We start from the raw sequence: 14,510 nt of genomic DNA, 5'->3' as shown, positions 1-14,510 counted from the left end.
ATCATCCAACTTTTTAAAATTATAAAATGAATCTATATTACCACAGACAGATGTCTCCCATATCTTAAGTGAAAAAAAAAAAAACTGACTGAGATAAACATGAACCAAAAAATAATCTCTAGTAAGCCATGTGTGTGTCTGTAGCACAGGGCAGCCTTGAAGAATAGATACCAATGTATTAAGTAATGGTGGGCTTGTAGATAATCCTTATTTTCTCTTTTAGAACATTTGCTTTTTCCCTGATATTTTTCAAGTGGTCCTGTCACCAGAGGAAAGAGTAGAGTTGTCAAGACGAAACTACCTGTGCCTAAGAAAATATAAACACGAATAGAAAAGTCCCAAAGGAAATAACAAGGAAGCATGGCAAATTAGGGAAGAAAGTTTTTGAGTTTTCAGACTTAACATTAGTGATCATTGTGACTAAAAACCAGAAATACTTCTGGTATTCTGGGAATGGTGTACCCTTGGGTAAACAGTCTCTTCCATTGACTAATCAGCTTGGCATGCGTTTACTGTCCTTGGAGGGATTTATTGGAAAAGGACGTTCGTGTCAACTATAGTTTTGCTTTCATAATGCCTCTTCCTGTTTCTCCTGAATGAGAACCAAGCCTGCAGGCTCCCGACTCCAGAGAGAGGAGGGTTCCTGAGCCAATAATGTGACGGAGAACTTTGAACCCAGGGACGAACTCATACCTTGGCCTCTTCCTCCATTACCTCCAGGCAAACTGAGTTAAAGACACTGAAACCAAAATCACTAAGATGCCAGCTGAACAAATCAACTGGCAGGTTCCCCACCCCTTTGTGTTTCCCAGGGGAGGTGTGGGTTGGAGAAGGAGGAAGAGAGAGAGGTTTGGTGAGCCAGAGGAGAACAGAGGAGGATTCTAGTCTGGGGGGAGAAAGGAGAAAAAATGGATTATTGTTCAGGAGGGTGAGAAAGGCCAGTAGCTCCCCACCTTGACTTCAACCCGCCGTATGTGTTGGGTCTAAAGCAAAGAACATGGCCAAGTCAGCCAGTGGCCACTGTTCAGTGTGAAAGATGAAAAGGTCCTCTGAGAACTTGGCGGCGGGGGTGGAGTTGGGTGGGGGTTGGTGATCATTTCTTAGCAGTACCTGTAACTAGGTCAGCCAGGCAGTGCTGTTTCTGAGTGCCGGAGCGCCTGCCTCTGATGAAATCGGTTTTGAAGCAAGAGTATTGCTGTTTCTGGGCAGTGTTTCTCGTCTGTCTCTTACAGCACTAAGCACATCGTAAGTGCTGGGTTCTGAGTAGGTACTTGGTAAATACCTAACTGGTTGAACGAAACCATTCACAGTCCATAAGTTAAAGTACATTTGATGTGCTGTTAGCTTCTCAATGAGAAATCTTTGTTTTGTTGCAATTTAGAACCAACCTGGCCCACAGTGAGAACTCAATCTATTGAATAAACAGATGAATGATATAACATAGAGCTCACTCCTATTAAAGACTGAGCATATCAACTGCAGCGAATTCATTTCAGATATGAAAGATGAGAAGTATGACACAGTTTGAAGAATTAACTTTCCTTTCCTAGTGTCTTAAATGAACATGGCAATGTAAACACTGTCATAGGTGACCTTCTGGCCTTTTACTTTACAGCCAGGAGTCCTCAGGAGTAGCCTAGCCTAGTCAAAGATCAGAGAGTGGATATTGGAATCGCGGAATGAGATTATTGATTAAAGGGGTTGCCAGGGGCACTGGGTGGCTTGGTTGGTTAGGCATCTGACTCTTGGTTTTGGCTCGGGTCATGATCTCAGGGTCATGAGTTCGAGCCCTGTATGGGGCTCTGCACTCTGTGGGAGTCTGCTTCCGATTCTTTCCCTCTCCCTCCCCTCTCTGTCCCTCCCCCTGCTCATGCTCTCGCTCTCTAAAATAAATAAATAAAATCTTCAAGAAAAAAAAGGCTGCCAAGCGAGCCTGTAGATACTGAAGACACCGAAATGATGAATCACACTTCCTAAACCTTTATCAAAATGTTGAAGTCCCCAAATTGATGTATTCATTCGCATACTTGTTTACTATTTATTGAGCATCTACTATATACCATTTTCTGTTGAACCAAAAAAAAAAACCAAACTTTTAGAAGTTGCGATAATCATTCATGTGACTCATTTTAAGAAATTACATCAGTAGTTATCAATGGGCTGATGAAAATATTGTTAATTAACATTTGCTGAGTGATCACTATGGTAAAGTATCTATATTTGCTTACAAACATGGTCCACTGATTGCTTATTTACGCAGAAACGGCAGCACCTGCAGATGGCCGAGGAGCCAGCCAGTGTCTCTGCTGCTTGTACCCAACAGGGGCAAACTCTTGGGTCTCAGGTAGCCGGGACTGTTGTGACATCGTTGGCAGACACCATCACTAAGTGTTTGTAGACAACGAGCATGATTTTAATTTCAGTTTACACCTTCCTCGCTGATAAAACTTAAAATAACACCTAATGAAATATAACTCATCTTTATTTTTTATTTCTTTGCTAATAATGACTTGATCGGTCTTTTAAGGTGGGTGCTAACATGTTTACCTTGAAGCACCATGGAGGAAGGAAATCTTATTTATGTAATAGGAAAGATTTAAAGTTTTTCATTTGTTTTTTTAATCTTCGTATTTCTAGTTTCTTGCACAGAACTATCTTTGCCTACTGCAGGTGTTGAGTTAATGTTTATGACATCATACTTTAGAATTTGGGAGTTTTGACATTTTAATCTAGAGAAAGTTATGAACTGGAGAAACATGATAAGATGATATCCCATAATAAAGTCGTTGTTTAGGGCGCCTGGGTGGCTCAGTGGGTTAAGCCGCTGCCCTCGGCTCGGGTCATGATCTCAGGGTCCTGGGATCGAGTCCCGCATCGGGCTCTCTGCTCAGCAGGGAGCCTGCTTCCTCCTATGTCTCTCTGCCTGCCTCTCTGCCTACTTGTGATCTCTCTCTGTCAAATAAATAAATAAAATCTTAAAAAAAAATAATAAAGTCGTTGTTTAAATCTATTTAGAAAATGTGGCCCTCCAGATTTTAGGTGGAGAATTTTATCCTACAGATATACTTGCACATAACAAAATGATGGGTTTTCCAGCTAATCACTGGAACATAGTCTGTATGTTTGTATGTTTACACAGAATGTAAAGAGTCACATGTCCAAAGAGGGGGTTACATAAATTGTGGCAAATCCATCTGGTAGGATATTTTGTAGCTGTTTTAAAGAACAAAGTGGTTTTAATGTATCAATAAGGAAAGATTTACAAGAGATACCACTAGGTGAAAATGAACAAGGTACAAAGCAGTGAAAACACAATCCCTCTAGCGTCATGTGTCCTCTGTGAGCTGTTTGCTGCTTGACTCTGAAAGGATACACAGAAATCCGGTAAGAGGTTGCTTTCTGCCTGCAAGCGGATTTTCAGTCTGAGATGGGGCTTTTCGCTCTGTATCTTTTTGTAATTTGTAATTTTTTTTTTTAAGATTTTATTTATTTGTCAGAGAGAGGAGCAAGAGTGAGCTCAGGCGGACAAAGAGGCAGGCAGAGGCAGAGGGAGAAGCAGGCTCCCTGCCAAACAAGGAGCCCGATGTGGGACTCGATCCCAGGACGCTGGGATCATGACCTGAGCCGAAGGCAGCTGCTTAACCAACTGAGCCACCCAGGCATCCCATGTAATTTGTAATTTTTAAACCCTGTGCACATATTACCAATTCAAAAAAATGAATAAAAAATGCAAAGCTTTGTAGAAAGCTGAATGTAATATGCGACATAAGGAGAAAAATTAGGTCAGCTACTGTATTCGCTGTTGCCTCTCAAGTGATAAACATATTAGAGTTTCAGTGTCCTTGTCATTAAATCCCACAGTTTCTCCATGAAAATACTCGCCAGAGGGGCTTTTTTTTTTTTAATGTCTTGCTTTTGCATATACATTTTGATCATTTTAAAACCATTCTAATCAACTAGGTGCTGAAATGACCGAACCCACTTGGTTGACTTTTTTTTTTTTTTAAGAGAGAGAGCGAGAGAGCGCGAGAACATGAACATGCACATGCGGGGGGGCGGGGGGGGGGAGGGTGCGGTGCAGAGGAAGAGGGAGAGAATGTTGGGCAGGCTTCATGCTCTGCACAAAGCCTGATGTGGGGCTCCATCCCGTGGCCCTGAGATCATGACTTGAGCTTAAACAGTCAGACACTTAACCGACTGAGCCACCCAGGCGCCCCTAGATGACACATGATGCAGATAAAATATAGCCACAAAATGAGTTATTCTCCAGTAGGAAAACTAGTAAATAGACAATAGAAATGATTTTTGTCTGTACAAAGTTATGGTGGTTTTTTTGTTTTATTTTGTTTGCTTATTGAAAACTTATCAGACCAAAGTCTTAGATTCTTTCTTATGATTATGTTTCTCTTTCCCTTCTTTCTCTTTCCTTCCTCTCTCCTCCCCTCTCTTCCTCTCTTTCTTTAATTCTTGCGAATCCTCCTCACACTTCCTGGTCATTCACCTTCTCTCCAAGCCTTAGTGTTGTGTGCATCTTCTGTAAGAAGTGTGTTCCACTGACAGCTCTGACAGTCTTGCATGAAGCGTGTCGTGCTGACACCATGCGAAAGCCGAATGCAATTTATGACAGAATGACAGCATCCTTGCAATGACAGCAGTCTGTGCTCGTGGCTTTCTGGTAAGTGTGGGATGCAAGCCTAGCCTGGCTTTGTGGAAGGAGGCCCTTTTATGATGCGCCAGCTCTCTGGTTCCCACATCAGCAGCCTGACAGCGAAGCGCTCCCAACAGTGAGAAAAGCAGTCATGTTAGGGGGAGCCTAGAACTTACTACCTAAACCAAGACACCTTTTAGAGTGGAAGGGGATGCTGCTGGCGGCCAGGCTGGGGCAGCACATAAACCAGGACAGTCCCACCCCCTGCAATGGGGGTCCTCTGGGCATAAACACTGCTAGGACAAGAAAACAAACAAACAAGCATACTTACCAGTCATAGCTTCAGAATGGTATGAATATGTACCTGCAGAGAAGAGATTACAGCTCAGTTATTGCTGTAGTCCTAAAGGCATTAATTTCTCATTAAGCAGGAAGAATTTTGGGCAGTTTGGCTTCCATCCTAAAGCCTTGAGAGATTCATGGTTGGCAAAACCAAATTCCCTTTAGCAGAGAACAAGGGTAATTTATTTAGATGCTGGGTCATGCTTAAGAAGCAAATATGCCCTTTCTTTGCACAGTGAAGGAAACCATCAACAAAACACAAAAGCGACCTACTAAATGGGAGAAGATATTTTCAAGTGACATATCTGATAAGGGGTTAATATCCAAAATGTATAAAGAACTTATACAACTCAACACACATGAACACACACACACACACACAAGCAAATAATCCAATGAAAAATGGGTAGAGGACCAGATAGACATTTTTCCAAAGAAGACACACAGATGGCCAACAGGCACGCAAAACATCAGGGAAAGGCAAATGTAAAACCACAATGAGATACTCATTACCTTACACCTGTGAGAATGTCTAGAATCAAAAAGACAAGAAACAACAATTGTTAGGGAGGATGTGGAGAAAAGGGAACCTCGTGCTCTATTGGTGGGAGTGCAAGCTGGTGCAGCCGCTGAGGAAAACAGTATGGAGGCTCCTCAAAACACTAAAAATGGAAATAGCTATAGATTCAGTAATTCCGCTGGGTACTTACCCAAAGAAAACAAAAACACTAATCTGAACAGATACGTGCCCTCTATGTTTACGGCAGCATCATTTATAGTGGGCAAGACATGGGAGCAGCCCAGGTGGACATCGGGAGGTGAACGGGTAAAGATGTGGTGAGTCTGTACACAGTATTACTCAGCCACAAGAAAGAATGAAGTCTTGCCCTTTGAGATAACAATGGATGGACACAGAGTGTATTATGTGAAGTGAAATGAGTCCAACAGAGAGAGACAAATGCCACATGATTTCACTTAGATGTGGAATCTAAAATATGAAATCGATGAACAAACAGACAAAAGCAGAAACAGACCCAGAAACGCAGAGAACAAAGTGAGACAGCCCGAGAGGGAAGGGGAGTGGGAGGATGGGCAAAACGGGGGAAGGAGGGTGGGAGGTCCAGGCTTCCAGGGACGGGATGATCGAGGCACGGGGATGAAAGGTACAGCATGGGCGATAGATCAGTCGTATCGCAGTAGAGAAAAACACGCCACAAAGAATCCGATAGGCCTTTCGGGAAGATGCGGATTACCGAGAGCTTCTCCATCCCACAGATTGTGACTCCAGATTGCAGAAGGCTTCCGCTGTCCCCCCCATACTGGGAGGAAGCAGGTACTACTCAGATTGGCAAAGCCTCTGCCATGTAGGTCAAGACGGTGAGACTTGTCCCATCCGGGAGATGGACTTTCTTTTCCAGCTGGGCGGAGCCAGGGCAGAGCACAGAGGTTAGAGAGCAGAGCAGCAGGCAGAGGGTTAACTGAGTCGTCTGGACTTTGGATCCGATGGTATAAAGCCATGCAGTCCGCGCCCTCCAGGTCTCCACCCGCCTCTCAGAAGCAGCCCGTGGCCGGCTGACTTCTAGTGCACGCAAAGCCAGTGCTAACCTGGCGTCTCCAGGGAGGCAGAGGGAGTGTGCTCCAAGGCCTTTGCCGTTGTCTGAGGTGGGGCTTGGGAGGGCTCCTGACTGATCGGCCCTGTGGTTCCTGCAGCAGGAGGCTTTGATGGCGTCGGCCTGGAGCCCGGCACCATAGTGGACTTCGTGGCCACTGTGGTGTCTGACTTGGAAGTGAAAGCGGGTTCTGTAGGAAAGTGCAAGATATGGAGAACATAAATGTTTAGAATCGAGTCTCTGCTCAGCTCCAGAAGAGAGTGGGCTTAATACTTGCTCTAGTGAAGTCCTTCATGGGCCAGCCCTCCCCCAGTGCACTCCTCCGTGGCTTTTTGGGAAAAATCCCTTGTGTGGGTAAAACCTATTCATCCTCCTGGAATGGCCACAGGACTTTGCAGAATGCTAGAGGCTCTACAGCTGTTTATCGTGGTGCACCTGAGTTAAAGACGCCACGGGTTTGAGTAGATCCGGGCTTGTGTCGTAGAGAAGGCTCCGGAGGCGCCGTGAGACGCTGTTCTCAAAACCCGAGTGTAACTGTATTTGCCAAAGACATCCGGGGAGCTGGTTTTCTTTATTTTTTTTTGCATGTTTGCACACGACTTCTGGAATAAGGGGAAGCCTGAGGTTCGGCCTGACCGAATCTTAGCACACTTGAAGGAAGGGTCCGCCAGAGCATTTCTACCCACGTGCCCCTGGCCACGTCACCCCGTGTCAGAGACGACACTCCCACGCCCGAGATCCCGACTGCACACTTTCACCTGATCAAGTGTTCGATGCACGAAGGCAAGGCTGGAGAGACCACTTGGTCATTCTCATCAGTTGGTGAACGAGCCGTGACTTGGGTCAAAGGGCTTTTGGAATTACCCCAAACTTAAATGTAGCCAGCGCTCGACCACATCTTCCTGTCTGTAGTCAACGAACTACCTCACTAAGCAGGAGGAAACCTCCTTCGGGCCTCGCCATCTCCCCTTCAGTATTGGTTCTCAGCTTTGGCTCCCTAAGAGTTACTTGGGGAGCTTCTAGAACCCTACTTCCCAGATCGCCAGAGTTCCAGGGAGATCCCCGTGTGCGTCCACGGTTCGGAAGCCGAGCCGTAGGGAAGGTGAGCGGGAGCAGTGCAGCCCATGGCCGCAGGGTGACTGTGACTGCACAGGAAGGGGAAGACAGGGCGCGGAAGCGCCACACTGGATAATGGGACACAAAAGATCAGGAGGTCAGTGTGAAGTAAGGGTTTTCTAGGATGTAGGGCACACTGTCCTAAGATATTAGCATCTACGATTTCAAATTTTCTTAACATGAGGTCAGTGCTGAGGAAATGGGGATAGAAGATTAGCTAAGACCCTGGAAATGGGTAACGTTGGCAGCGTTGCCCAATGCGTCTGTACCAGAGCGATCACAGTTGGGACCGTTGGGGGAACAGTTCTGCGTGGGTCTCTCATGCTTCTGTACACCTTGTTGGCAGAGGCACTGGCAGCCCTGCCTGGGACTGTCTTTTCAAAGATGCTCCTATAGCCTTGGAGTGTGGAGACAGCGCCTCTCCTTGGAGCAAAGGGCACACGTGGTCAGTTAGTTATAAAAGACTCCAGTGTCTTGGGGCAGCTGGGTGGCTCAGGTGGTTTAAGTGTCTGGCTCTTGATTTTTGGCCCAGGTGGTGACCTCAGGGTCCTGGGATGGAGCCCATCACTGGGCTCTTTGCTCAGCATGGAGTCTGCTTGATTCTCTCTCCCACTGCCTCTCCCCCACTCAGGAGCTTTTTCTCTCTCAAATAAATAAATAAGTAAATAATTCTTTAAAAAGAAAAATACATGAGTTCCTTGAACTCAGCCTTCCTCTGCTATGAAGCAGCCCGTTGGATGTGTGGGCATCTTGGAGACCCACCCCATTGCCCCTGTGGGGCACAGAGATAAGGGAATTGAGGCAAATATGCTGACTAAGTCAGTAAGCAAGCAAGTAAGAACATCCTTGGTCTCTGGAGGAGGAATGCCCTGTTTTCCGCTGGCTCCCATGAATGTCGGCAGGCTAACGTGCAGGGCAGGCGAATCTGCAGATCCTCCCCAGTGTTGATGAGGAAGTGCGTCTGAGGCTGATCCGGCATATTTGGAGCGGATTTTGAGTCATCATTAATTGTGTGCAACTGAAACCTAGCTATCAAGCAACTTTGATTTTTAAAAGAGAAAATTAAGCTAACGTAAAATTTAATATTGATGTTAATAAAAAGTGGGTTCTGTTGCTTAAGTTGGCTGTGGAACTCCAGCAGTGGTCCAAGAATCTGAGGGACTCAGAGGGACCCGTGTGGTCACAGGGAATGGGAGTCCTTAAAAAGTTTCCAACATCCCTACCTTTTCCAGAAAGGGAGGTGCTCTTTGGCTCTGGGGTCACCCCTGCCGGCACTTCTGTGGAGGACGGCCTTAGGTGAGTCAGGGAGGGGTCTCCTAGAGAGAGGATAACCACATGGCACTCATGAGCCTGGGCGTGGAACCTGGAGTGCCTCAAAGCCATATGTAAATAAAAAGAAAATATGTAAATTTAAAACAGAGCTATCTGGCTTCCCAGGATAGGTCAGAAGCACAAGAAGTAAGAAACAGTGTTTCCCAATCTGCAATTCCCATGCAAATGCAAACACACAGCAAACTTTTTCTAGCCTTTTGAAAAGACTGCACACATCAAATGTCTTGTTATTTTCGGTTAGAAAGATATCAATGAGATGAACTCAGTTTTAGGATACTGTCTTTTACATGGGAAAATAAATGATTACTCAGTACATTCCATTGTTTTGTAAGGGGGGAAAAACGCATTCCAAGCACAGGAGGTTAGGAAAAGTAATGGAGGGAGTTATAAATGGTAGAAGGTGAAGAATCTTTGGGCTACACAAAACCTAAAGATCTCCAGTCTTTAGGTTCTAAAAGTCTATGACCCAAGGTCTCTCCCCCTTGCTTCCCCCCCACCCCCGCCACCCAACTTGTTCAGAGCCCCCAACTCTTCTTTATTTTGGATTCATTCACCCAAAGGAATTGGGACTTTGAAGAAACAGTCACTTTGCTGCTGCTGGAAAGTCCTTATTTTTGCCCCTGGATTACAGGTACCAGTGGTTGTCCAGACTGGACAGAATAAGATGTCCACTGTGTGTCTTTGCCAGAGTGTTTTTGCTCATACCTGTCCTCACCTGGCTAGCTCATCACTTCGATACCACTTGATGTCATGTGGCTCTATGTTCCCCACCTGAGCAATTCCTTTGCAACAAACAGAAGGCTTCTTCCTTGCCCTGCCTCTGATGTCTGCATGAAGTCATCCAGGTGTGGGAGACAGGTGCACAAAATCAATGAGAAAGTCTGGCTCTTCAAGGAATCTTACAGCAGAGTGAGTTTGCTCTAGAACAACCCCTTTCGTCCACTTCCCCAGTGAGGAGTTGAGACTTTTCAAATATATGAGAAAGTATCTAGCTTGCAGTTGGACCGAACCAAATATACAATAAACCAGAGTTGATCTTTATTTTACTAGACTAAGGGGCTTAGTATTCCTGGAAATAACTATTGACTTCCACTCCAAGATTGCTGGCTTCTGACATAGTCATCCAGTTGTGGATGGTTCAAAGAAAAAATAGATTCTGAAAACCATCCCTCACGTGGGCTCTGGAGGGCTGGCTGGACACCAGACATGGGTGACCAAGTTAGGTAGCCCCCATTCCCCTTCGTTGTAGAGAACAACAAAGAACACTAATAATTTCCATACAGTCTTCTAGGGAGAAACTGGGAAGCTCTCTGGGAAGCAAGCATGCTGTGAGCACATACCCTTTGTAGCCAAATTCTTGCTACCATAATCTTAAAGGCATACTTCAGAGATATTGTGCGTTCAGTTCTAGACCACCACAATAAAGTAAATGTGGCAATAAAGCAAGTCGAATGAATATTTTTATTTCCCAGTGCATAGAAAAGTTATGTTTGTACCATACTGTAGTCTATGAAGTGGGCAATAGCCTTGTGTCTAAAAAAATCAATATATATACCCTAATTTAAAAATACTGCTAAAAAACGCGAACCATCATTTGAGCTTTCAGTGAATCATAATCTTTGCTGGTGGAGGGTCTTGCCTCGATATTGATGGCCGCTGCCTGATGAGGGGAGAGGCTGCTGAAGCTGGGGGTAACTGGGACAATTCCTTAAAATATGACACTGATGAAGTTTGTTGCAGTGACTGATCCTTTCATGAATGATTTCTGTGGAGCAGGTGGTGCTGTTTGATAGCATTTCATCCACAGCAGGACTTCTTTCAAAATTGGAGTCTGCCTTCTCAACTCTGCTTTATCACCTGAGTTCATGTAATATCCTAAATCCTTTGTTGTTAACTTAACCAGGAGTAGATTCCATCTCAAGAACCCACTTTCTTTGCTTGTCCGTAAGAAGCAACTCCTCATCTGCTTGAGTTTGATCATGAGATCACAGCGGTTCAGTCCCATCCTCCGGCTCCACTTCTAATTCTGGGTCTCTGGCTGTTTCCGCCTCCTCTGCAGTGACTTGCTCCACGGAAGCCTTGAGCCCCTCAAAGTCACCCATGAGGGCTGGAATCAACTTCTCCAAAACTCCTGTGAAGGTGTGTATTTTGACGTCTTCCCATGAATCATGAATGCTCTTAATGGCATCTGGAATGGTGACTCCTTTCCAGAAGGTTCTTCATTTACTTTGCCCAGATCCATCAGAAGAATCAGATCCATCAGATCCATCAGAAGAATCACTCTCTCTGGCAACCATAGCCTTATGGGATGTATTTCTTAAATACGAAGACCTGAAAGTTGGAATGACTCCTTGATCCAGGGACTGCAGAAGGGATATTCTATTAGCGGGCATGAGAACAATATTAATTTCGTTTTCATCTCCATCGGAGTTCTTGGGTGACCAGGTGCATTGTCAGTGAGCAGCCATATTTTGAAAGGAACCCTTTTTTCTGAGCAGTGGTTCTCAACAGTGGCCTTAAAATATTCAGTAAACCATGCTGTAAACAGATATGCTGTCATCCAGGCTTTGTTGCTCCCTTCACAGGGCACAGGCAGAGTAGATTTGGCATCATTCTTAAGGTTCCTGGGATTTTCTGAATGGTCAGTGAGTCCTGGCTTCAGCTTAAAGTCAACAGCTGCATTAGCCCCTAACAAGGCAGTCAGCTCTTTTTTTGAGTCCTCTGAGTCAGGCACTGACTTCTCTTCTCCATCTGGGAAAGTCCTAGATGGGCTCTTCTTCCACACGAAGGCTGTTTTGTCTACATTGAGGATCTGTTGTTTAGTGTAGCAACTTTTACCAATTACCTTAGCCAGATCTTCTGGACAACTGACTATTTCACTTTGCACTCATGTTATGGAGATGGCTTCTTTCCTTGCAGTGCATGAGCCAACCCCCATGAGCTTCAAGAGTTTCTTCTGCATCTCCCCACCTCTCTCCGCCTTCGTGGTATTGAGAAGAGGGCCTTGCTCTGGATGAGGCATTGGCCTGTGGGAGTGTCGAGGCTGGTTTGATCTTCCATCCAACCACTCAAACTTTCTCCATATCACCAACAAGTCTGTTTTGCTTACTTACCTTTTGTGTTTTCTCTAGAGTAGCACCTTCAATTTTCTTCAAGGACTTTTCCTTTGCAGTCATAACTTGGCATAAGAGGCCCATTTTTGGCCTATCTTGGCTTGATGTGCTTTTTTCACTAACCTAATCATTCCTAGTTTTGATTTGAAGAGGAAGATGTGATTCTTCCTTTCACACGAACCTTTAGAAGCCATCATAAGGCTATGAATTAGCCCAATTTCAATATTGTTCTGTCTCAGGGGATAGGGAGGTCTGAGGAGAGAGAGAGAGACAGGGGGACAGCCATACAACATCCATTGATTCAATTAACCGTTTTATGTGGGTTTGTGGTACCCTAAGGGAATGACAGCAGTAACATCAAAGGTCACTGATCCAAGTTTCCACAACAAATATGAGAAAGTTTTAAATGCTGTGAGAATTACTAAAATGTGACACAGAGATACAAAGTGAGCAAATACTATTGGGAAAATGGCATATGTAGACTTGCATGAGGCAGGATTGCCACCGACCTTCAATTCATAAAAAAACACAATTATCTGTAAAGTACAATAAAGCAAAATGCAACAAAATGAGGAATGGCTGGACTTAATATTGACCAGGTTTCACTTTACACAGTGTTCATGTTGGGTTCATTTTCTAGATGAGGGACAGAGACATCCAAGATGGTCAGACCCTTGCTCAAGGAAGCCAAAATGGTGTGACCCTAAAGCCTATGTATGTCCAGCTCCCAGGGATGTTGTTTAGAGGCTACACAATATTTCGAGTTGTTTAGAGGTCTGTTTAGTTTCAGACCTTAACACAAATATCTTGTCCCCCAGAGATGGGCTTACTGGGCTTCCCACACTACAGCTGGGCTCTGTGTGGCTTTGGGAAGGGGCACGGAGAGATTTTCAGGGATAGCTACTTACTGATGCACTTGAGATTGGGAATTGTCCAGTGGGCAATGTTCGTGGTCTCGTTTAACACGCATTCTGTCAGGCTGGATGTTCCTGCTTTACGCTTGAAGCCGGAGTTACACGTGTACCGCTCCCTGGATTTCAGGCTGTAACTCTTGACCCGGATGTCTGCATGTTCGACCGACATGGGAGGAGGGCACGTGACGCCTGCAAGGGTGCAGATAAGACGGGGGATCAGCACATCTCAGCTCGTTCAGAAGGCGCTCTCCAGGGCAACCTGGGTGGCACTCGGTGCCTTTGTAGCCAGGGTCTGGCTTTGTGAGGTGCCCCTTAGGATACACCCCAGATTCTAAGCATGTGGAAAATGTTCAGTAAGGTCTCATCATTTAGAAGCCTTCTAGGAGCCTTATCTTAAGTGCTCACCATCCAACACAGCTAGGGACTGTGCAGCCATCCGTGGAAATGCCTCTCCCTTCCCTTCCCTCCCCATCAGTCTCTCACCATCTCTATCTCTTTGGCGCCCTCCAGCCCGGCTTCTGCGCTCTCTTGCCTGAAAGCAGCAGTAGCCTTTGAATTGGTCTCCCTGCCTGTTCTCCCCAAAGCCTTTGATTTACTTCCGTAATACAGCCGGTCATCTTCAGAAATGTGCCCTGGATGACTCACTCCTTCCTGGTTGCCTGCTGCTCTTAGCATAAAAGCTAAAATCCTCAAGAAGTCTTCAAGGCTCTGCTGGACCTGCCCCCGCCCCCCAGCTACTCTTCCCCTGGTCACTCTGGTCTTCAGTGCCCCCCTCCCCGCCACCTGTGCCGCTCACCATGCCCACTGCTCTCCCCAGCCCATCTCCTGTCATCCTTCCGAACGTGAACATGACTTGCTCAGGAAAGCCTTCCCTCCCCTCCCCTCCCCACCCAGTCAGCCAGGTCCCATAGCTCTGTGTTCTCTCCCTGCACAGCCAGCCACTCTCGTGGTTGCGTTTGAAGACAAGGAGATGCCGCGGTGGCTGTGTCCCATCATTGGCACTTTGAGCAGTGGAGGGCGGGGACCACATCTGTCTCGCCCAACATTGGATTCTCTGAGCCTTGTACAATAGCTGGCAAGCGAAGGTGTTGGAGAAAGAGTTGTTCAGACAATGATGCTTATTTTGCATGTGCCCTTTGCCCCAGCAATTTCATTTCTAGGAATTTACCTTACGGATACACTGGTGTATTTATGGAGAGAGCACAAAGTAATAGCCAGTACAATCACAATAGCCAGTACCTGTAAATTACCTTGTATGTGGTCAGTGGAGAAAAATTCAGTAAATTACAGTACAGCTACCCCTGCAAAGAAGTACCACCAGCTTTTTACATAGAGGAAGAAACCTCTCTGTGCACCGGAGTGGAAAGATCTCCAAGATGCACAGTTAAGTTAGGAAGAAAAGGGACAGAACCCTATGTTTTACATGGTATACTCA

General features: G+C 45.6%; 1 protein-coding gene across 2 annotated transcripts in view; it reads right to left on the bottom strand.

Moving 5' to 3' along the window:
• Positions 1-13,262, bottom strand: part of IL15RA (interleukin 15 receptor subunit alpha) — a 28,860-nt gene extending 15,598 nt beyond the window's left edge. The window contains exons 1-4 of one of the 2 annotated variants that reach the window (XM_044228220.1): positions 13,070-13,262; positions 8,940-9,032; positions 6,596-6,790; positions 4,980-5,012 (exon numbers count right to left, since the gene is read on the bottom strand). In XM_044228220.1, the coding sequence (XP_044084155.1) occupies positions 4,980-5,012; positions 6,596-6,790; positions 8,940-9,032; positions 13,070-13,244 (496 nt within the window). In that variant the 5' untranslated portion in view covers positions 13,245-13,262. The remainder of the gene's footprint in view (positions 1-4,979; positions 5,013-6,595; positions 6,791-8,939; positions 9,033-13,069) is intronic. The other variant, XM_044228219.1, reaches the window with a different exon arrangement.
• Positions 13,263-14,510: the final 1,248 nt, after the last annotated feature.

This window comes from Neovison vison, chromosome 12, assembly GCF_020171115.1.
Source record: "Neovison vison isolate M4711 chromosome 12, ASM_NN_V1, whole genome shotgun sequence".
Lineage (NCBI taxonomy): Eukaryota > Metazoa > Chordata > Mammalia > Carnivora > Mustelidae > Neogale > Neogale vison.
Note: the sequence above shows the minus strand (reverse complement) of the source record. Positions and strands in the feature narration are given on the sequence as shown.